The sequence below is a fragment of the Schistocerca cancellata genome, chromosome 6, assembly GCF_023864275.1.
Source record: "Schistocerca cancellata isolate TAMUIC-IGC-003103 chromosome 6, iqSchCanc2.1, whole genome shotgun sequence".
NCBI lineage: Eukaryota > Metazoa > Arthropoda > Insecta > Orthoptera > Acrididae > Schistocerca > Schistocerca cancellata.
The window spans coordinates 274,168,649-274,193,147 of record NC_064631.1 but is presented as its reverse complement, the minus strand read 5'-3'; the positions used below and the strand labels follow the sequence as shown (position 1 = coordinate 274,193,147).

Sequence of the window (24,499 nt, the reverse complement as noted above, 5' to 3'; positions counted from 1 at the left end):
AAAACTGTTGAGTTTCTACCAAGAAAGACATCCCGTTGCCATTGCTTCCAAAGAAGGTTATAACAGGTGACGAAACATGCGTATACAGGTATTACATTAAAACCGAGGCCCAAACATCCCAATGGAAACAGCCTGAACAGCCAAGACTGAAAAAAATTCGATAAGTTCAATTATATGTGAAGGCTCTTCTCACTGTCATGAGTTCCCGCCTTATGGTCGCACGGCCAATAAGGAATACTACCTAGGAGTTATATGCTGTTTGCATGAAGCAATCTAAACAAAATGACCAGAATTGTGGCGAAACCATTTGCGGAAACTGCATTGCGTTAATACTCATGCTCACACCTCAATGTTTATTTGTGATTTTTACACAAAAAACAAAACTGTTATGTATTTACACCACAGCTCCCTACCATTCTTTCTATTCCCAAGGCTGAAGAGAACCATTAAAGGGACATCATTTTGCCATCATTGATGAGATAAAAACATAATCTCTAAAGGAGCTGACCACCATAACAAAAAGTGAGTTCCAGAAGTGCTTCCATGATTGGAAAAAATGCTGGCACAAGTGTATTATATCTGAGGGGGGAGTACTTAGGAGGAGACAAAGCTGATGTTGATAAATAATTAAAAATCCTTGCTTTAAGAGAAAAAAAATTACCATTACTTTTTGATCACATCTCGTATAAACAGTCATTTTTTCTGTCGCACTTTTTGCGAGTGGAACTGGAGAGGAAATGACTAGTAGTGGTACAAGATACCCTCCGCCAAACTCTACATGGTGTCTTGCGGAATATGTATGTAGACGTCTATGTAATTCATGTATCAATTTGCCAAGGATAGCTTGCTTGTGCCAATAGTATTCCTGAATTGTCTTTGCTATTCCCACATTGTGAAGGCTGTCTCATTTTTTCCATTCTTCTTGAGAGAAATATGCATATTTTAATTCAATTGCAGCTACCCAGTTTCTTCTATAGCCCTTCCCCTGCCCATAAATAATTTAACCACACCTCAACTGAAACACCTGTTTCTGTCTACAAGAACCAAAACTTAAGGTCAAGGAGGCAGGCAGTTTTGTAGGTAAGGTCTGATTTACCTTTGAAATTGCTGGAAGGAGTGTCTGAGCTGCGGTTCCATTTTTGATCAGTCGTACTTCACCATTTCTTTAAAGTAATCTCATTATGAATGATGACATCTCAGCAAGATAATTGCTTCCAAGGCGTCACAGGCTTGAACCTTTTTAAGCATTTACACAATCTTGTAGGCACTACATTGAGAGAAAACTTTGATAAACTCACTTTTGCTATCAGCCGTCTCTTCTCAATAGCCCCTAATACCAGGTTTTCTGATAAATATTTTCCACTACATCCACTTTATAGGATAATGACACCTGATGTTCAAGTTCTGTGGTTTGCACCATCTGGTCAACATAATACTGTTTGCACTCCCATGGTATTTTGTAAATGAAGGTGTTTTCCCCCTCTCTTCAGGAGCCAGCTAATATTCCCCGTCACTGAACCACAGAATGACAAAAATGAGCTTTTTAGTCTTCTGTTCAGTGGTTTTCTGCTTGCAGATACATTGAGAATGTTTTTGATATTTGTTGGTTGTTGTAGCAATCGGGGCAAGACAGTTTTCATTCAATGAACCAAGGTCTTCAGAACAGCCCACTTTCGAGTCTGGTTGTGGTGGTAGTGGTGGTTGTTGTTGTTGTTGTTGTTGTTGTTTAAAGTGTACCGATACTGGTCTGCACAAGTGTATTGTCTGTTTACACTGTGGCTGAGACATCCCTTGGATTTTCAGCAAGCGAGGTCATAGATGCTATGGAGATGTTTCAAGAACTTTTTTTTTCCATGTGGCCAGACAACAATTGTGTTCTCAACATAGCAGTAAACAAAACTCTGCTTTGTATGAGCCATGTACAAGGTGATAACCTCAAAATTCTCCATAACCAGTTAAGCTGTGGCTGGAGCTAATGAGATCCCTATCACAACACTGATCTGATTGATACACTCTCCCCCGTGAAACCCACACACATCAGGATGTTCTTCAACAAATCAACCACCGTATTATCAAAGAACTTGGAGCTCATTTACAAAATACCATGCGAGTGCAGGAAGTATTATTCTGAGGAGACACTGCACAATAGAACAATACTGGACTTAAGGTGACAGGTGTCCCAAGATTACACCCTGCAGAGAAACTGGCACTAGCTGAATTTGCTTTGGAAAATAGACATAAAATTGACGCATATATTCATCACATTGCAGTTTCTGCAGTAATGTAGAAAAGAAAGATATAGAGATCAAAATATTTAATAACATCTGAAATAATGCTGGTGCGAACACTGTGAAACCTTGCAAGTGTGATGTTAAAGCAGACATGAGAGGAAAACATTACTTTGAAATGACTGACTTTGGACACAGCCAGTTCCACAATTATATAAGGCCAACATAAAGAACCACATGGCAATCAGTTACCAACTGACAATGGCTGAGGGGAACTCTGCCGCAAGCTTGATGTGGCTGGAAAGCTGAAAAGATTTAGTTCAAACAACTGATAAATCTAGTTGTGGAAGTCAGTATAAACAGTATTAAAATTTTAAAAATACGTAAGAATTTGACTTTTTTGGGTGCATACTTCTGGTTTTCATCAACTCCCTCTCATTTCAAGTACGATCAGAAGATACAGCAAAAGAAAATGTTTTCAACTTTTAGTTTCCTGTAGATAGTGCAGAAACAAAACTTAGACATGAAAACAGTATATGATCATCTTTATGACCACTACTGTCACCCTTGCGTATAGCTTGTTCCATTATGCATTTAACATTACCTGTCCAGTTGCATTTTGATCTTACACAAAAATAATTTCACACCTGAACTGTGGTTGCCATGCTTTCAACAGTGATTATTATCTATGGATCCACTGCTGCCTCTCTTCCCTTCATCTCCTGCATCACAAACAGCTCAGGCTTAGTATTATGTTTTTATGTCATCATCCTTTTTCCTTTAAAACTATACATGCTGTAAGCTACTCTGTTCCATAACACATCCAAAATCTGTTCTGAAGCAATAGCATGTGGCTAAGAACATCTTTATGTAAGTAGTCCAGTGATTTTCCATTACACGTCAAATTCAATATAATGCAGTCTTACCCAGTAGTAGCTTCTGAAACTTTTAAAATGTTTGTCCATATGTAATAAAGTGAGCACATTTTCTAAAATCATCATCTGGTGCCTTACATCATCCCCCCCCCCCCCCCCCTATAGTTTCTTCACACTTTTCAGGGGGATTGATCTTCATCTGTGACCATAAAAATAAAACTCCTGAACAGAGTAATAGGATGTGCTGCTGAAATGTGTATTTTCGCATCTCTCATGACTGTCCCTGCAAACCAAAATCTGCTTTCTTCACATTATCAGCATATTCTCATTAGTACATTGTGAAAATATTGTTACAGTAGCTGGAACCTTATGAGACAAAAGATGTGATATGTATTTTGAACTGGTGTACCCCATATAAAGGACAAATCAAGTAAAACAGTTTTCTAGTAAAATAAAGAGCTTTATTTTACACTTATGTCTATGAAAAAGGCAGGAACAATTTTAATAAAAGTAAAGTTAAAAACATGTCATGCTGGCAACCAACACTGCAATTTTTTACAATGTGTTAGCTGAATTATTTCTGAAAAAAATTATCATACCAGGAAACAAGACTGTTGTCTTATTATACCAGCTCAAATGTACAAAGCTATCTAAATTAGTGACATTCTTGTGCACACAAAACAAAAATAAAACTTTATAGGCAAAGGCCTCTTGTGCAACAATATTTCTTTAAAAAAATTTCTGCTCTGCTCTGACTGGACTAGTGTGATTTAATTTACATCTCAATCCTTAATTAGTCACATTACAAGTGTTCTTATTTCAAAGGAAGTCCATAAATATTTTCCTGCAAATGAACACACACGTCTCAGCCCTGTTCTCACAACTAGCACATTTAACTAAGTAGTACAAGAGACTCTTCTATCCCAAATTTATCTACATCAGTCTTATCCAGATACAAGCAATACCTAACTATTATGACATCCACTGAGAACTTCATGCTTAAAATATACAAAGTATAATACAAATATTTATTTACACTATGCAAGATATTACATGAACTCACTGGCAGCAGCACAAAAAGCTCACATACCAGAATAGATATGGTGGTGTTACTTTGTCTTAACAGTTAACATAAAGCATTCAACTCTATGCAAAATAAGTGAGTTGTAAGGGCTGCAGGATACGCTATTTTATAAGCAACAACAAAACGTAAATGTAATCCCATATTTGTGACAGCAGCAACATAATCACTACTAAAACATTTTTGAATTGTCAGAAGTACACATACATAGCATGAAGTTGAAATGTACAATAGTAACTGCTTTCACATCAGTGAGATAAAGTAAATTCCCAATATTGTACATGAATTTATTTGTTCCTATGGTACTCTCTCTCTCTCTCTCTCTCTCTCTCTCTCTCTCTCTGTGTGTGTGTGTGTGTGTGTGTGTGTGTGTCCGTCCCCTGTTTTCAAGTATAATTTGTCAAGTTGATCTTAGTGTTGTAAATAAATAATTCATTTACTATTTACCAAGTATAAACACAGAATACAAGTTCGCTCAATACTTTTTCGACTTAACAGCAGTTATGAACCTATCTAAAATCTTGTCCACAAGTCTCAGCCAAAATAATAATAAAAAAAAACAATTGTGGGAGCACGAGAAGATAGTTATGGTAGACATCTGGGGGCATTTCACTTCAGGAGCAATCTCTTTAAATGGGTTTCTACAGAGGAAAAAATTAAACACAGTGTTCTCCACAGTCAGTTTTCCATTGTCCCAGCTGTTATCTTAGAAATATTTGACCCTATATAAAGGCAAGTAAAAGGTAAAAAATTAGTTTAAGTCGGGAAAATAAGTATAATCATCAACAACAGTTTCTCCTGTTTGAACTTTTTTGATACTCAACTATTGTGAAACTTTTATAATTATGCCAAGAAACAGACACCATAATCGTTCATTTGTTTCAATCTAAGCAATTCGGAACTTTTACTGTATGCCCATATACAAAACATTGTGTCTGCAGTTCCCATTTTATAAGGGAGTGCTACATAATAAGGCATTTTAAGTGGATATACATCATCGTTTCTATAGGTACTGAGTGCTTGGGACATCTTTCATAAAGGAGTACTAAAATAACCACAAAAGCTCAAAGTAACCAATTCAGACAAGTTTTTCCACTACTCTCCCACAAACCAACATAATCAGACAGTGAGATCTTAACACTATTATTCTCTAAGGGTAAAAATTGGTTGTATCCACTTTCATTTACACAAGGAACAAAAGGAAAGATGATTTCAAAACAACATGACACTAAACCAACCAACTAACCCATATTTCAATTCCTGGCTGGCAAGGAAAGGAGAATGAATAAAACAGTTCTTACAACCATGTATACAATAAACTGATGCAAACTGACCTCCGTAATTGGACAATAAGGTAACAAAATAATGGAACATGTGTCTCAGTGGTATGATATCAAGCATCAGCAACCTACTGGAAATGGTCACTCACATTCACACAGTCCTTTAAATGCAGCCTTCATTTTAACAATGCATTCAATCTTTCCCCACAGCTTTAAGTTAAGGTTTTGCTGAGGAATCAAACATCACTGTTCTCCACCAACAACCTGTGATGGACAAAAACTGTAGAATATTGTCATGCAATTCTACAAGTAATTTATTACCTGAAATAGGTAATATACTTTTTCTCAATGAAGACGGAATAGATAACTGTGATATGGAATAACTTCTGCAGAAATATGAGTTCACTGTTCTCAATATAATTATTACAACTAGTTCAGAGAAACAATTCTAATAATTTTATGTTACAACAAATCCTCTATGTCAACTTTAAACTAATTCTCATCCAACAAGTATCTTAGTCTAAGAACCACAAGAAATGAATTCAAAGTTTAATTCTGCACAAGCATTATTATGCAGTTCAATACATCCCCTCATAACTACTGCTAATAAAGAAATTTTTTTACTTGTTGAAAAATCTGCTGCATTTAAAAGAAGCACCACATGAAATTTTACATTTTAGAAAGTTAGTTCATTTTTAAAATGAGTAACCAGTCACTGTAAATGTGAGTGGCCACTTTCCATTTTCTAACCAAGTCCATCAGTTCCTTTTCAGTGCATGAAGTACACGACTACCTAGGGCGGAGGTGGGGTCATAACAGAGAGCCTGCAGGAGAAGGTGTGCCGCATATGCTCTGCTGCCACGAGCCCAGCCCTTGCTCTCAGCAGTCGAGCATTTGAGACACCCGGGACAGTGGCCCGTGCACCGACCCCCGTGGCTCCGAATACCCGTCAGGTGCTACCACTGGAGCCAGCGCTGGGCGACGCACTCGATCCTCCTCGCCTCTCTATGTAACGACGGCGCGCAGTGTTCAGTAATTGTTCCTTCCGTAGACGTAAAATTCGCTCCCGCTCGGTTGGAGATTTTGAGAAGCGGCCCCCTGAGAGTGCTATGTCCGGCATACCACTACTGCATTAAGACAAAAAGAAAGAAACCATTTCTTTAGACAAACAACTTTGAACACAAATTTATGCTGAAGATAGCAGAAATATTATGTAAATAACAGCACACCAATGTTTAGAATGCTTTGTACAAGGACTAAAACATGCATTTTTATTGTAGGAATTTTAGCAGTGCTATAAATATTGACACAGTGCACATTTAATGAAATCTCTTTTGTATAATTGCAGTAATTGTCGCAGATGTGTTATGATCTATTTTACATTAGTCACTGGCTGTAATGTTCCCAATACCTGTATTACAACCCAGCTATTTCAAAAAGTGAATACTGCTAGTGAATAATAACCACCACCACCACCACCACCACCACCACCACCACCGCCGCTGAATATGGAAGTCTCCATCACAATTTATCAGTGGTGTACCAACATTGATGTTTACTTCTTTTGGAAAGATTCTGTTATCAGCTAATGTCTCAGTTCTTGCTTTCATCACAACTTTTGCATTTGTGAATTTTGAATTCTACACAAGGCAATATAACAGTTTAAGAATAGCTGTAAATGTATTGCAAGGACTGGTGGAAAATAGCATTATTAGACTGTTTCTCACTCCCAAAAAGCTTTGGTGTGGAGTATTAACCCATGCTGGAGAGCAGCATGTAGAATGCACGCAACCTTCAGTATTCGTAAGTCCCTAATAACCGAAATCCTTAAGTGGTATTATGTTTTTATTTGTCAATCAACAGGAGGGGCTGTTTGAATGGAGCTAGAATAGACTTAACAATAATGGATATATTCAAAAGCATTTTAATATCTTGCTTCAAATCACTAACATACTTCTAGATTTTCATACAAGAGGGCTGAATACTTCCTTTCTACACATTCTTGCACATTTCCACTTGCTTTACTGTTCCCTTAGTATTCTGTTAAAGAAGTTCGTGTAAATCAATCTCATCTAACTCCAACTAGCAGATCCTCTGGACCTGTACTCTGCCACTTACCCACACAGCCACCTAGAAGCGAAAGTAAGTGCAACAGATATCATGCTTGTGACAAAACACTAACAACTAAGGCATTCTCTAACACTTTATTCCCTTGTGCTAAAGATATGCTTATTGACTGATTTATAGATATACCTACCTATGAGGATGATCATCGTCCTCCCTAAACGTATGATGCAGTGGAGCAGAGACTGGTGGGGAAGGCTCAATAGCAGGTGTTTGTGATGCTGCCGGCTGCAATGGTGCCACAAGCCTCCCATCAAGGATATTTTCAACTGTCAGTTCAACAGACCGAGTAACCTGCAGGTCCTCCACAATTGTTGGGAGTGGCATGTTTGGAAATAGCTGTTGTACCTGTAAAAAATAAAAAAAACACACATATCTTGTGAAAGTCATGTGCCATTCAATCTTCAGCTTGCAAAAGCTGAGTAACAAACATTTTTTCCTCAGCCCACTCCACTGTTTTTCTTGATCATAACAGAAGAACCTTAAGGCAACATTTCTTTTAGCTAATTGCTCATTGTGTAATCTGCATGGAGGATTCAAAATATTACACTTTAATGCAATGTATCTTTAAATTCTCTGTTTTTGACAGTCTAAAACATATGCATTCAGTTTTGATTACATGAATCAGGAATGTGAATAACAAAGAGACACCAAATGTCCTCCAGTTGTTTCAAGAATCATCTACGAATGAATAAGTGATGTACACTCTTTTACAAATCCTGCAGCCAAGAGGTACACCATAAAGATAAAAAAAAACAGTAACATTAAAACAATAAACGGGTAGTTATAACAAAATTTTACATACTGCTGTGATTTCATTACCAAGTTTCAAGTCTTGTGTCAGGCTTTTCTTAACAATGCACAGAGAAAGGGACAAATGCAAAACAAATATGCAACTCTAAGAATCACTACAATGGCTTTTTTACTATTATTTAGTTGGCTGGCTGGTTGATTGATTGATTGATTGATTGTGGGTAAGGGACTAAACAGCGAGGTCATCAGTTCCTCAGTCAAGGGTCCATTCATCCAGAGGTGTTGACATCCACAAGGAATGCGTTCAGATGTGGAAAGTACATATTTGTAAAAGATAGGCACTGATGCTGGAAAAAAAATTACAGACAAGTAAGAGTATATGGATTGGTTTGGTATGTATCTTAAAACAGACAAGCAGTCTTCCAGGTCTCAGCCGTGGTGAGCGAACCCCACCTGTATCTGTCCCCTACCAATATGAAGTAAGGACTACTACCAATATGAAGTAAGGACTATCTTCTAGCCAAGAGAGCCCGAAAAGTAAAAGAGAAAAGGCTAAAAATCTAATGGTCATCCTGGGGAAATAGCTCCAGCTGCACACAGGTGTCCCTCAGAGCTCTGCATGCAAAGGGAGCAGGCCCTCCCACAGCCATTCCAACCCCAATCCATCACAGACAAAGCATTAAAGAGAAAGGTAGCATCCACTAATCAACAGAGTGCTATTCCTAAAACAGAAAACAGGGTATGATAGGGGGGAAAAAAAGAAGAAGAAGAAGAAGAAGAAGAGGAGGAGGAGGAGGAGGAGGTAAATTGCCTAAAATCAACTTGATTTTCCAAATTATTAAAAACTGTGGTAAAATTGAGATAATTAACTATGATATTTGAATTTTTTCTAAACATGAAGTTTAAAATGTAACAGCTCATTCATTTTTTCATAAATAAATTCTAGAGTTTCATACACCTGTAAGTATGGTTTGTATGCTGCGCAAAATTCATCAAAGAATCTCTCTTACTTACGAAGAAAAGTGTACCTATAGTAACAAATGCAACCAATAGTAAGTGGAAAAAAAAGAAAAAAAAAGGATGAAATTTCACACGAACTTCCACTGCTGTAAGTGTGAATCCTGAACCCTTCCTGGTCATGCTGACAAAGTTTTATCAATTTATTTGTAAAAGTATAGACAGTGGAAATTAGAATGTCCTGTGGTGCCTCTCCTGCTCCAAGTCAGCCTGTTTGATGTCCTAGCCCCCTTAAGCACCCAAAAGCCATCAGCATAAGAAGAGGACACGAACATCATTGCGAAGTGGATTGCAAGGTGTGCAGCAAGAGCCAATGCAACAGTACAGAAACAATCCTGAAGGAAAAAACCCAATACAGTTGTGGATCTTTGATGGCCTGGAAGATTGGGAGCTCAACCCACACCTGTGATGAAGAGGCCTACGTTACTGGGGGAGGAGACATTGCACTATAAGCATTCCTCCTAATGTGTTTAATAAATAGCAAGCCTTATTTCAAAATCACTTAAAAATTATAAGGTTGATCTGGAAAGTGATCACTGTCACAAAGACCATCATGTAATGACCAAAGCAGTGGAGCCATGGGTGGCACTGCATGGGTAGGAGTACCATCATTGAGGAAAGAGAGATCATGGTCAGTGAGAAATTTGTCAATTAGAAGGCCCCTACTGGACGAAGTGATACTCCCACCACAGGGTGTTTGGACACTACATTCAACCAAGGCACTGGACAGTGCTGCCTTATCTGGAGCTTTTTGTGCCCTAGGGACAATAGCTAGCAGGCTGCCCACCCAAGGGCGTATAACAAGACAGTCTCCTTTGTGAGAGAAAGGAAAAACAGTGGTGAATGGACACATTTGTCATAGCTTGCGGCTGCATGCCTCATATGCTAAATGGTGAATATGTACATTTTAATTTATGAATGTTAACTTAATTGAGTATTATAAGTGATTCAAAAACACCTATCAGCATTCATTATAATCTGAAGCATTATACACTCCTGAATTCTTGTTCCTACAGTAACTTACACAGTTTACATTTATTTCCATCTGTGGACACACTATCGATCCTCTGGACTGGACAACAAAAATGTTTGTGTCCATAGATGAAAATGTAAACCATAAATATTACGACAAGCCCAAAAATTCAGTAAGACTTTGCTGAGGTTCAGGTACATTCAGATTGGAATTCATGTAACAGGTGTTAGTCAATTACTCATTATCCACAAACGAAAATATACTTGTTGGCTTCCACAAAAGTTTCTTGATTCACTTGCTGTGTCAAATTAGGATAAAATTCTAAGCTTTCAATGATATCCACCATCTTCTTCATCAGGGACTATACCTGACTGTCAGGTTCTCTTTTTTATAACACCAGAACGGCATCCAATTGGCTGAATTGTGTCATGGATTTTGCTTGTGCTCTGTATCTAGCGCTGTTTGCTGTGCCCCATCCACTGCATCAGCCAGTGAACTGCTGGGAGTACTCCTCTGTGTTTTTTCCTTGTCAAGTGCATGGTTCCGGGCATTGCTAAGTGCATAGCCAATGTCTCTATTGAAGTTGTCTTCACCAAGTCTGATTTCAACAGCTTCTCTAATCACAGAGTCCCAATAATTTGAAGCGTACGTCATATTCTCATTTATTCAAACAAGATCTTGTGCTTATTTAACAGGCTGTGCTCTACTACCACTGATTTATTCAAATGTCTGTATTTAAAGTGACACTGATGCTTAACAAAATTTTCAACAACTGTCCTTATAGACGGGCCCACTGTAGGGAAGCAGCCTACTCACGCTGTAGTAAATTCACATCAGTTTCCATTGTGTGCCAGCCAGTCTGCTGTAACTAGCTCTGACGTCATAAATGTTGCGCAATACCTTAAAATTCAAGCAAATGATCTGAAACTTTTCCAGCATGTAAGGAATAATACTAAATTAATGTGTATTAAATATCAGTGCGATAACTTCAGCCATTTTGTAATTTGGGCGTTTTTCTAAAAAAATAATTGGCGCAACAGAAAGGAGCTAGAGACTTCAAAATTTATATTTGGACTCATCTTTCATAATGATTTAATAAAAACAGTACTTTGGATTTCACAGGTTAAGACTTTAGTGGAAATTCATGATTTTCTGGTTTTCATCTCAAAACTGAAGGAAGCAAGATAGATTAAGTAGGCTAATGAATAAGACTAGGGTGTTTAGATTTAAATGGGTTGGAGGTCCGCTATGACTATGAAGATGTGAAAAGTTTCTTTTGAATACCTATAAAATTATAGCGATAGCGGATCTCAAAAGGACCAGTTCAGAGCTCATCTGCTGCGTGCAGCGTAACTTAATTATTTCTCTCGCCCAAGATATTTAACTTAGCCACGTCATAATTTTATTATAAATACTTACCTGCGTGCTAAATGCACGATTAAATTAACAGCTTCATAAGCCATCAGCAAAAGAAGCTATAAATTATTATGTAACTTGAAGTGGTGCGTTACTAGCCCAGCGGCCAGTCGTGAGAGCCAAGTTAGAGCCGGCGTTCTCTTAGCCGTCCGCACCGAGGCTATATATATAAGAGCACTGCGCGAGTAAGGAAGGCCCCAGTTCTCTCCAGACGCTGAATAGCACATCAGCTGTGTCGGGAGTCGCTTCGCTACGGTAGCGCTGCTACAAACTGCCTCGGGTGCCGTATTGAGTTACGATGTATACGCGTAACTGTGAAAACATTTCAAATGAAGGATTATTTTGGAATGATTTTCATTATCTAGCTTCAGTTTGCGTGTTGTTGTATTTTCACGTGCCGTCGCGGGACAGACATTCTACCAATCATTTTAGCGTGGCGTTTGATGAGATTTTCTCATCAAATTTTGGCGAGCATTCTTTTGACATTCAATTCGGACATTTATAGTTGCATCAGCGAATTAGACTCTGAACTGCTCTGTTTGTTAGGCTGTTGGGATAATTGTGATGTTATCAGTGAATTTCAGAATATACTCAACTATTTTGGAAAATTGTTTTTGATTAGAAATCCCGAACAATCTCCTACTTCTTCAGAGCTATAAGCTGCAGCTATAATAATATTCTCAGGTTAAGTGGGCACTAGGAACTCTCATTACAGGCTCCACGTTTCGTTAAATCACTTTCTGGGTGCCAAAAAGCAAAGAGAGAGCCAGTGTTGAGAACGGCGAAAGACAGCATTATACAACATTCCAAAAGCCGGGAAGTGCAGTGTTTTTCCCACATTTAAATAACAAACTTTATTTCACAAGCAATTTGCTTAACCACTCGCCGCCCCACACCACGTAACTCTTGCCACACTTGCAAGGAATGCTATGAATTCACAGTACTCTCGGGCCAAAATTATCTTTAATGGGTCGCAACATTTCTTTAAGATTTTTGGGTGGCTGGAAAACCTGTCCGATTCCTTGCCCATTTAGGACTCTACTTATCTTTCTAGTTGTTGCATAGCAGAATGGAAGCTGCATTATGCTTTGATCCTCTTGGCAAGTTTGAATGGAGTCGCATCTCAGATTTCTCAACAGCAGTGATCTAATGCCGTGGACAGGATATCCATATGTTAAATAAGCACAAGATCTTGTTTTAACAAACAAGAATACTGGCTCATGCTTCAAACTATTGGGATTCCATGATCAGAGAAGCTGTTTAAATCAGACTTGTTGTAAAAACACTTGACAAGGGAAAAACATAGAAATATTTCCCACAGTTCACCAGTCGAAGCAATGGTTGGTGCTGCAAACGACACTACATAGAGAGCGCAAGGAAAATCTACTGACAACAAGTGCCACACCTATGTAAGTGCTGTCATGACATAATTCAGCCAATCAGATGCCTTTCTGAGGGTATATAAAAGAGAACCTTGCCAGCTCACAATGGTCAGTTTTAGTCCCTGACGAAGATGATGTTGGATATCAAAAGCTTGGAATTTTATCTGCATTTGATGCAGAAAGTGAACTGAGACTCTGCCACGAAAAACTTCATAGCCATACATGTTGGCTGTTTAATTTACAATGTAGATGGACCATGAGCTTACGACAGCTGCCCAACTGAGGTTCCATTCACAACTGTCCTCTTGCATGGAAGAATGTCGCGTTACGCACCCTTGGATAGGTGGGCTGCTGGCCACTTTCCCACAGGTAAAAACAGTCCCAGAGAGGGCACTGCTCTCCAGTGCCCTAGTTGAATGTAGTGACTGCACTGAAGTCCCCAAGAAGGAGAAAAGGGATTAAGGTTGTCAACTCAATGTAAATATGTGGCCTGCCTGGAGGTAAATAAACGTAGAGGTAAATAGTGATCAATGAGGTCATTTGTCCCTGCACTGCTATTGCTTACAACATGGCACGAAGGGGAACCCACTCACTGACAACATCTGTGCGGACCAATGTAACAGACCCCTCCAGATGCCCTCTCAGGTCCTGCACAGTTCAGAAAGAAAGCACAATAACCACGAAGCATTGGGGAATGGTCATCAGTGACGCATGTTTCTTGTAGGGCAATGCAGATGGCACAGGAGAAGGAAATAAAGTGTTAACTCCAGCAGGTGACAGATAATATCCATTACAGTTTCACTAAATTATCACATTATGTGTGTCCAAGTTCAGTGTGAAGGGACCAGGAGGATTTGCCTTGCCTGATGATGCACATTGTTTCTTCTTACTAGCAGTTACAATTAAAACTACAATGAAATAAGTTATATACACACACACATCAAAAAAGTTTTGCATCACCTCGATTCCCAGAACTGCGAAGATAGATATTGACTGTGGATATTTTATCACAAACACAGTCCCTTTGACTGTTGTTAGATGTCACTAAACCCGCCCAAATATGAAAACAACCATGCATGAGCAGTGCCTTTTAGGTGGAGGGGGTCCGACAGCTGATCAGTTCCAGTCATTCCACCAGGAAGGAGGTAAACGGCTCATGTTGTCTGTAGTTCAACCATGCCTAGACACTCAATACCGCAGTTCAACTGCATCCACATTGTTACTTTGTGCCAGGAATGGCTCCCAACAAGTGAAGTGTCCAGGTGTCTCAGAGTGAACCAAAGCAATGTTGTTCGGATATGGAGCAGGTACAGACAGACAGACAGACAGACAGACAGACTTGCTGAGATGCCTCACTCAGGCCGCCCAAGGGCTACTACTGCAGTGGATGACTGCTACCTACGGATTATGGCTCGGAAGAACCCTGACAGCAACACCACCATGTTGAATAATGCTTTTCGTGCAGCCACAGGATGTCGTGTTATTACTCAAATTGTGCACAGTAGGCTACATGATGTAAAAATTCACTCCCAACGTTCATGGCAAGGTACATCTTTGCAACCACAACACCATGCAGCGCATTACGGATAGGCCCAACAACATGCCGAATGGACCGCTCAGAAATGGCATCACGTTCTCTTCACCGATGAGCATCGCATATGCCTTCAACCAGACAATCGTCAGAGACGTGTTTGGACACAACCCAGTCAGGCTGAAAGCCTTACACACACTGTCCAGTGAGTGGATCAAGTGGAGGTTCCCTGCTGTTTTGGGGTGGCATTATGTGGGGCCGACGTATGCTGGTGGTGGTCACGGATGGCACCGTAACGTGACTCGCCAACCACTCTGAGGGATCTACACCAAATCACTGTTGAGGAGTGGGACAATCTGGACCAACAGTGCCTTGATGAACTTGTGGATAGTAAGCCACGATGGATACAGCCATGCATCAATGCAAGAGGACGTGCTACTGGGCATTAGAGGTACCGGTGTGTACAGCAGTCTGGACCACCTCGTCTGAAAGTCTCGCTGTATGGTGGTACAACATGTAATGCATGGTTTTCATGAGCAATAAAAAGGGCAGAAATGATGTTTATGTTTATCTCTATTCCAATTTTCTGTATAAGTTCCAGAACTCTCGTAACTGAGGTGATGCAAAACTTTTTTGATGTCCACATATGGACGTCATGTAGTCACCTCTTCCAGGAGCAAGGCATTTTAAATGTGCCTTCACAATACATATTCTTGCTAAAGAAATATGTCAGAAATAACCCATCACAATTTGAGAAGAACAGTGATGTACATACCTACAAAACTAGAGGAGAAAAATGACACTTATTACCCATTGGTAAAGCTGTCAGTGGCTCAGAGTGAAGTTCAACATGCAGCAATAAAAAGTTTTGCATTTGCTCAATAATGTAAAATGTTTGATAGGTAGTGATGCAAGTTTTAAATGAAATTAAATATCATTTCTCCTAGATAACTCCTCCTATTCCACTGATAAATTTCTGCTTAAAAACTGGTAGCCAGGAGGAGGGGGGTGGGCACTTTTTTTCAAGTGTGGTTGTATGAGCAGGAATAAAATGGTAACGTGTCCATTAATGTTGACTCTAATCTAGTATACAAATCCTGTAAACTGACTCTTTCCACATCATTTCGATAAAAGAATTGCTCAAATGACCTATGGAGCACGTAACTAAATGGACACACAGGAAACATAGTGGAGGTGTTTGCAGGATAATTACACAATCTTGCTGTCAAGATGTCATATGAGCTGCAATGAGGAAACCATGATGAGTGGACATAAGTATATAGCCATGTGATGGAGTGAGAGTTTGAGAAGGTGAGGAGCAAGAAGTGAAATGAAACTGAGTGGTGGTGGTGGTGCTCTTTTTTGTGTAATTTCATCAATTATTCTATATAGAGTCTGGTTTCCAATATTTATCTGGTCATTGAGCAACTGTTTATTTTGTGTTAAGGTTTTTTTCTATGTGAAAATTTTCTTGGAAAGGGAGAATGTGTCTGTCTTTACTGATTTTTATGATATTCATATGCTTTACCTCAACAAAGCCAAACAGTTCTTGTGAAAAGATCACACATTTTTGTAGTTGCAACGACAGATCACAAATACCCTCACGAATCATCTGATCTGCTCAAGTCTTATCTTCCCAATTTTGTGCAGAATGACTCACGTGTTCTAATGAAAATGTGTCATTTGATATAATGGTCACCTGGAGTGACTTGGCAAAGAGTTAATCTGACTGTTTTGTGTGAAAGTTGTCAGTAAAAGTCTTCAAAGAAAAAATTATTGTTACTTAAGGCAAAATGTAAGAGGCCAGTCTGCCTTGCTAAGACCAAGAGCACACAGAACACACCCAAAATTTTCCTTGTGACCTAAAAGAATAACTCTTCACATTGATGCAAGTCCACATTGATACACTTACTACTAGGAGACAGCATTTACAGAGAACATCACAAGGGGTGACAGAGCCAAAACTTTTTGTTTTCATCACCTGCTGAATACATTACATCTTAATCAAATGGACTGTAGAGGTGATTTTCTAAAATGGAGAAATGTCTGGCATATACGGAGGGGAAGTAGACTAACACAGGTTACTAGGTGCAAGAGGCTTTTTGGAATAACATGTCAGTTTCATGTGAGATTTTTTTAAGGAATCTGTGTAATGTCATGATAGATTCTGGAAGAGTTAAGTGAGTATCAGAGGGTTCTTGTATGAAATAAGCTTTTATTGGTGCTTCTGAGAATTCTGCAACGTGGGAAAAAATGAGTGTCAAAAAGTGCAGTATCTGCCATGTCTGGCAGAAGTCAGGTATCAGGAAACGTAGGACATTGTTAATGCACAAATATTAGTCATTAGTGCAGTTTTTCATTATGCCCAATGAAATTCCTCTGTGAATTTAATATTAGCACAACCAGGCAATTCCCACACCTGCCAGCAGCTGCAAGATGTGTAAACACAGAATAAGGCGAAATGAGTTAAGTAAATTGGAACACTTAAGTAAACTTCATTATGCACTACTGATTCAAAAATGGTCATAATAAACTTCCAACTAAAAGGTATATTATTATCAACTCAGTTCCTGTAAAATCCAAATAAAAAATTATAAAACATTACACGTAACTACAAAACTGACTGGTAAAATGTTGAAGCCACGACACTTCTTTCTTACCTGCAATGCCATAGAATCTAACTGTGATGTCTGAGCAGGAAGTGGCCTCTGATCAGGCCTCATCAATATGGTATGCGTCACTTCAACCGAAAAGCTAGGCAGCCACGATACATATCGTGAACCTGAAATGTAAATTATTTCCACTACAGTCATTTGTTCATACCACAACTTTTTCCTGAATAGTGAAAACCAAATTTATTCTACAATTTACATGCAACACTCTAAGGAGACATTTCTATTTCTCTCGTTTTCTTTGCCTCTTCATCTAAAATTTAGTAACACAACTTCTACAATCTGGAGCCTATGGTAAATATTTAAACAATTGTCGTATTAATTCAACTGACACAACTTGAGCAAAGCTTCCACAGAAAGATATTCTTTTCCATGTTCTGTTTGTCTTTCAACACAGATTCTAATTGAATTTCATTTCTATAAACCATTCCTATGTCTTCATTTACTTTTCCTGAATTAATCATATTAATTATAACTACTTTTTCCAATTTTGAAATTTGTTAAAAAATGTTTTTACGTTAACACTAGATTTGTCTTCGGCTGAATAAGTATGAGCTTTAAGCCCATCAATAAGCATAAACAAATGTGCCACAGTTGGCAACTTACCATGAAGCATGCACTTTTTGCCTGTGTTTAATTCACATGACAATGCAGAACTGGCTGGACAATGTACCAACAGATGTGTAGTTTTAAACAATGATGTAGCTAACTAAGTCAAACATCCAACATTAATAATGCACTGCGCTCTTGTGAAAGCTATAATTAGCTAACCCTTAAAAGCTGAAGTATTAAACCAAAGAGGCAAGAGTTTCATGTCTTGTTTGTGCTACAGTCACAAGAGCCTGAAATATCACCTTAAGCATTTGGCACACTCTTGCCAGCAATGATAAAATTGTGGTAACCATTATCTAGAATAGCACTGCCATTATACCCAAACACTGCTTCTCTGAAGATCCAGATGCGACTCCTATAACCTCATTTTGAAAGGGGGGGTGGGGGATAAATAAATAAATAAGTAAGTAAATAAAGGGGGAGGGGCACTGCAACAGAACTTTTTCGTCTTCACATTACATTACTGTATACCAAAGATTCCATGGACAACAGCCTGATGTGTGAAAGGAATCCAAATAGAAACATTTTATTTAATATTACAATGTTAATGTAAATTAAAAGTTTTAAAAATTCCTGAAAACACACTCTTTAAAAAAAAGAGTGGAATTGGTTAACACAAAATTCCTCATTCAGTATTTTAACAACCATATATAAATAAAAAGGTATTTAATATGATGCCAAAAATTTGTATATCCATGTACTCTTTTTCCTAACAATATAAATTCTTGGCAATCACAAAAATAATGAGAATATTTATTGTGAAACAGTCCTCAAAATAATCAGTTTTTCAAAGAGGTCTTTGCAGAATGTCTATAGCTACAACGATACACAAGTTATATGGCAAGTGTATGATCACTTCTACACACGGACAGATGTTTTGTGGTGTTGCCACTGTGCCATAAGATCCAGTTATCATCTTTCTGTCAACTGGTGACTTTGGGAGAGACAGAGAAACATTTGTGTGCAAGGAAAATTAACACTATCACTTGTTACTGTGATACCTTTGTGAACACTGTCACCCCACAATGAAAAAAAGAAACGATAAATAGCCTTGATATACCTATACTAAACACGAAAATCAGTGCTAAATAGCATGTATGTGCTTCTATGGTTACACTGCAGATTGACAGGTAGAAAACACAATCACCTAGCTGGCAAGTTGATTCGCTGCCATTTGCAACCGCCCATCACCCTACCACCCTCCTTATGAGCACATCAAAAAAGACCAGTTCTTATAGCAGGCTTCAGTATTCTGAAAATAGTATCTCCTTAAGATACACTGTCTCAAAAATTTGTTCCTGGAACTCATCACTGAATGGAAATATTAGGAATAACCCAATGTCTTCAGTTTTAAGTCACATAATGATGTAATAATGCACACTATAAAAGTAGCTGCACCAATGTATTTCAGGAAGTTTTTAGTGTGGTGTTTCCAATTTATTGAAATCCATTTGTAATCCCAAAACCCAAACACTATCCTACATCATGAAGTTCATAGCTTTAATATAGTAACTGGTTTTGGCAATTTACTAGAAGAATTAAGAATATATACTAAGACCAATTAAAATTTAAGAACAATTCATTTGTTTGAGCCATCTGTTCATATTTTCCAATATTAAATTAAATGTATTCTCAGGATGAACACTAGGACTACTTTTTATTCCAATACATTTACCATCTAGAGAAAGCAAAATATGTATTTTTGATAACTGGAAAAGAGAGTTTATTTTACAACAAAGGTCCTAAGACACTGACACACACATACAGAAGTGCTTCAGGTTTGGAGTACCTACTGTCATGTGTCAAACATGGAAATTACAACATTGTTTTTTATCATGCATATAAGATAAAAAATCTTTACCAACTCTGTTAACTATTCCGTAACATTTTTTAAGTTTTCTATGAGGATATCACAATTCACAAATGGCCACTCAGTATTCACAACACTGAAAATCCTGATTTATTGATTCTAATACAGACTTCCACTTTTTAATGTGGCAATTGCCTATTTTCTGCAAAAAGTATTTAAAAATCCATTGTTTACGACCACCACAATTGTTTGAAAATCCTTTTGTGAAGATTAAATAGATATATAGTCCTTTATTATTGTTTTATCTTCTTTTTAATGGTTTGATACCACTGTGAAGCAATTCATTACATACGTTACAAAGCTCAAGTGAGTGGCACTTTATTATTTTACTACCAATTCCATTGTAGTCACTGAGATGTCAATGAATGTTCTGGAATGATTATCTTTCAAAATGTTGAAACTTTATTTATTTCAGTATAATAATCTAAGTTTTGTATTATATTTTTTTAGTAATTTTTTTGAGTCATTTGCAACCCAGGTTATTTTAATCTACTGAGATAGTTTAATTTGTTAGTACAGTAGTTTTCAAATTTGTCTATGACGATGATACAGTGTACATTAAATTTTTCCATCTACATCAAATGTACTGTTTACATCTTTCCAATGTGTGTTTCACAAATACTTCAATTCTTCAATAAGGTTTGTTAACCTTGTGATTTTCCCTCTTCTTGTTGATATTTATGTCAAATAGGGGAATGGATAGTATGGTAGTGATGGGGAAAGATGTAGTGCTGGCAGGGTTTGTTGACTGTGAGGGGGCCACGGGAGCTTCGGAGGATCTATAGGTGATGGGCAGTGGTAGTCCACAGTGGGATTAGGATTGAACAGGTTGGAGAATTTTTTGAGGTGGTGGTGTACATTAAGCTGCTCTAGTTCCAAAAGGACAAGCGTTTCAATGTGAGAGATGGGATGCAGAAATTTGGGATTGCAGAGCAGGAGAATTTCACAGACAGTGAGGAGGTATTGCAGCGAAGTCTGAGCCTCATTTACAAGGTTTTGCATGACTAGGATCATAAGCGCTACGGACTGATGGAATTTGAACAGACAGAGGTCAGTGTGGAAGGAGGCGTTGCAGCCAGAGATGGCCCAGTTTCTGTGCCCCACTGAGATAGTCTCTGTTCTCGTGGACCAACAACTTCAGCCTATAACTCATAACCTACCCTCCTAAGTAAAACACACGACAATTTTTTCCACCAATTCTCCACAGTTCCTGTTCCTGTACAACACGACACCCTGCTTGTCACTGCTGATGTCAGCTCCAATACTAACAATGCCAATGCCTATGGACTTACCGCTATTGAACACTGCCTTTCCCAATGACCAGCTGACTCCAAACCACCTTCCTGGTCACTATGACCAACTATATCCTCGCCAAACATTAGTTCTCCTCTGAAGGCATCACCTACAACCAAATCCATGGTACAGGAATGGGTATCTGCATGGCAGCATCCTATGCCAACCTAATCATGGGTAATCTAGGAGGAATCCTCCGTAACCACCCGGACTCCCAAAGCCCTCACCTGGTTCCATTTCACTGATGACATCTTCACTATCTGGACCAAGGGTGAGGACACCCTATCCAAATCCCTCCAGAACCTCAACACCACTTCTCCCATTCGCTTCACCTGGTCCTGCTAAACCCAACAAGTCACTGTCCTTGACGTTGACCACCATCTCAAGGAGGCCACATAAGTACCTCCATCCATATCAAACCTACCAACCACCAGCAATACCTCCACTTCGACAACAGTTCCATACCAAGAAGTCCCTTCCATACAGTCTAGCCACCCCAGGTCATCAAATCTGAAATGATGGGCAGTCCCTCTACAAATATACCAAGGAATTATCCAACACCTTCACAGACCGAAATTACCCTCCCAACCTTTTACAGAAGCAGATCTTCCTTTCCTTGTCTTGTCTCTCCTGTCACCTACCACATCTCACTCACACACTGTCCAGGCACAAAGGAGCACTCTCCCTGTGACTCCGTATCACCCGGCATTAAAGAAACTAAATCACATACTCTGCCAGTGTTTCTGCTACTTCTTGTTGTGCCCTGAAATGAGGAATTTCGTACTCACTATCCTTCCCAACCCTCCCACTGCAGTGTTTTGCCACCCACTAGACCTACACAATATCCCTGCCCTTCACAATTCCAACCTAGCTTCCAACCCCTTGCCTCACGGCTCATATGCCTGAAACAGACCTAGATTGTAGACCTATCCCATTCATCCTCACACCACCACCTAATCCAGTCAAGCTACAGGCACTCCTACATCATCAAAGGCAAGGCTACCTGTGAAAGCAGTCATGTGAACAACAAACTTAGCTGCAACCATGGTGCTGCTTTCTATGTGAGCATGCCAACAAACAGGCTGTCTGTCCGCATGAATAGCCACTGACCAACTGTGGCCAAGAGAAAGCTGGATCACCCAGTTGCTGAACATGCTGCTCAACACAATGTATGTCACTTCAACATAGTTTTCTATTCAGCCAATGCAGCCACTAGTCCTTTTTTTCTTCTCTCCTCCTGCACTCCCCCCCCCCCCCCAAATAAACCTTCCGACTGCACCTAGCACCCGTACACTGACACCACCACATCCTTGCATGCTCCCACAAGCAGCACTACACTTTCTTCCACCCACAGGCTGCTATCCCAGCCCCTCACCTGCCCCATGCTGCCTCATTACCCCACCACCCACATCAGATTGCTTCTCTCATCACGTGCAGCATCAGCCCGCAGTCCAGCCAGAGACAGGAGGGGGGATACACTTTCATAATATTATTGTTATTCCATCCTAGACTTTCCATTGTTTAAATACCACAGTATTAATTTTTAACTATCAAGCATGAACTACAAATATATGTGTAAAAATGTTGTCAGCAGCAGTGCTGCTACTCCCATAAGCTTGGTTGTAAATTTCACAAATGGAGGTTTGACTATACGAAATGGTGAGGGAGTGTTTTAGAACAGTTCCTATAGAATAGCTTGCCATATAAAAATTTGTTTTAAATTTCTGCTTAGTATTACCTCATTCTATTTATAGGTTCAATAAAAGGTGTTAACATGTTTCATAAGTACCTCAAAACTATATAGCCTTGTGTACTGTAACTTAACTTTCCATGAATACCCGCTTGTGTTGAGAAAGCTTCAAAATACTGCTTACTGAAAAATCAATGAATATGATTTCCTTACATACTTTTTTCCCTTCCTAATGTAAGTTTTACTTCCTACATTATCTTCTGTCTGATATACAAAAATTATAGTGTGAGCTATAGCCTTCCACATCCAGCATTTGAACTACAGTGGTTAAAATATGCTATGGACATATCAAGATTGCCCTTCATCTACCCAACTCCAAAGTTAATTAATTTTCTTTTTCTACCTCCTTATTGGAGCAGTAAATTTAGTTTAACCTCCTCCTTTACCTCCCAAATTCCAGACTAAAAACTTTAATTTTTATTAACTCCTTTTAATACTGATAGTCTTAACTTGCAGTCTGGCCTAAGAAGGGTGCAGACTTTACGCAAGTGACAACAGTGTCACTAACAAGTTTCCATTTCAGTCCAGACAACATGCCCTTCCATGTCCTGCTAAGTTATATATATCATGATTAAAAATCCAATCTGTCAATAGCATCAACAGGAATCAACTGGAGCTGATCATAAGATCATAAACACCTCAAAATAGGAACAAGCTCATATATACGATTTAAAAGCCACTAAGGTTGTGTATGTTTCAACATGAAACTTTGTCATTTTTATTTTCTTCCCTACATTTAGGGCTTTGGCGACACTAGAGTTACACTTTCCATTAAATCTGAAATTTTCCAGTGGATTAAAAGTTCCATGCATAATATTCAACATGACATGTATACCTGCTGCGTCGAAATTATAAAACAGGAATAATGCCATTGGGGACTTGCAGATTGCTGAAGGCCATTCATATAGAATAATATTGGTAACTATTTTGTAAGGGGCAGAATTTTTCTATGAAATGTAAATGTTTGGCACACAGATCATCACCACCATAGCCATCTTGAGGATAATGAGGGAACTGAGAAGAAGGAAGGGTGAAGCTTTATACTAGCAAATTTCCACATATACAAGAGGCTTATTATCCCATCTCATGCACGGTTCACTACCAAAGATGACAAAGTCTCACTCAACAAACTACGGCAAGCTACTGTGATTAATTCCATGATCTGAAAATACACTGGCAGCACTTAGGCCAAACCTAAACCTAATGGTTATTTCACTCTTTAGTCTTCCATTTATTGTTTAACAACCACTACACTTTAACCAGTACCTGTGTTAACCTCATGTCATTCATTTCTCTCCAATTCACTTTTACCAATCTATTGCTCTAATCTGTCAGGTCTTTACAGCTCTGTTATTTACAAATTTGTTGGTTAACCATTGCACATAAAAATATACCACAAGGAGCCTGAAAATGTCAAATTATTTTCTTTTACTTAAACAATTTGCCTGTTAATATAAATTCACCTCCAATTTCATTTACAGATAATACCGTAGTGTTAATTGGAAGAAAAAACACAAAACCAATTCCACTCAATGTTAGAACAATTAAGTCCAACTGAACTCCAAATTGTTAATAGAAAATCAGGAACAGCAAATTAAAGACCCCCCCCCCCCCCCAAACTTCTAGGGACGTACCTGACCAA

General features: G+C 38.7%; 1 protein-coding gene across 2 annotated transcripts in view; it reads right to left on the bottom strand.

Moving 5' to 3' along the window:
* Positions 1–4,019: 4,019 nt before the first annotated feature.
* LOC126190793 (E3 ubiquitin-protein ligase AMFR-like) overlaps positions 4,020–24,499 on the bottom strand; it is a 314,778-nt gene continuing 294,298 nt past the window's right edge. The window contains exons 7-9 of one of the 2 annotated variants that reach the window (XM_049931339.1): positions 17,321–17,442; positions 7,722–7,936; positions 4,020–6,591 (exon numbers count right to left, since the gene is read on the bottom strand). In XM_049931339.1, the coding sequence (XP_049787296.1) occupies positions 6,414–6,591; positions 7,722–7,936; positions 17,321–17,442 (515 nt within the window). In that variant the 3' untranslated portion in view covers positions 4,020–6,413. Of the gene's footprint in view, positions 6,592–6,985; positions 7,595–7,721; positions 7,937–17,320; positions 17,443–24,499 lie in introns of those variants that run through there. The other variant, XM_049931341.1, reaches the window with a different exon arrangement.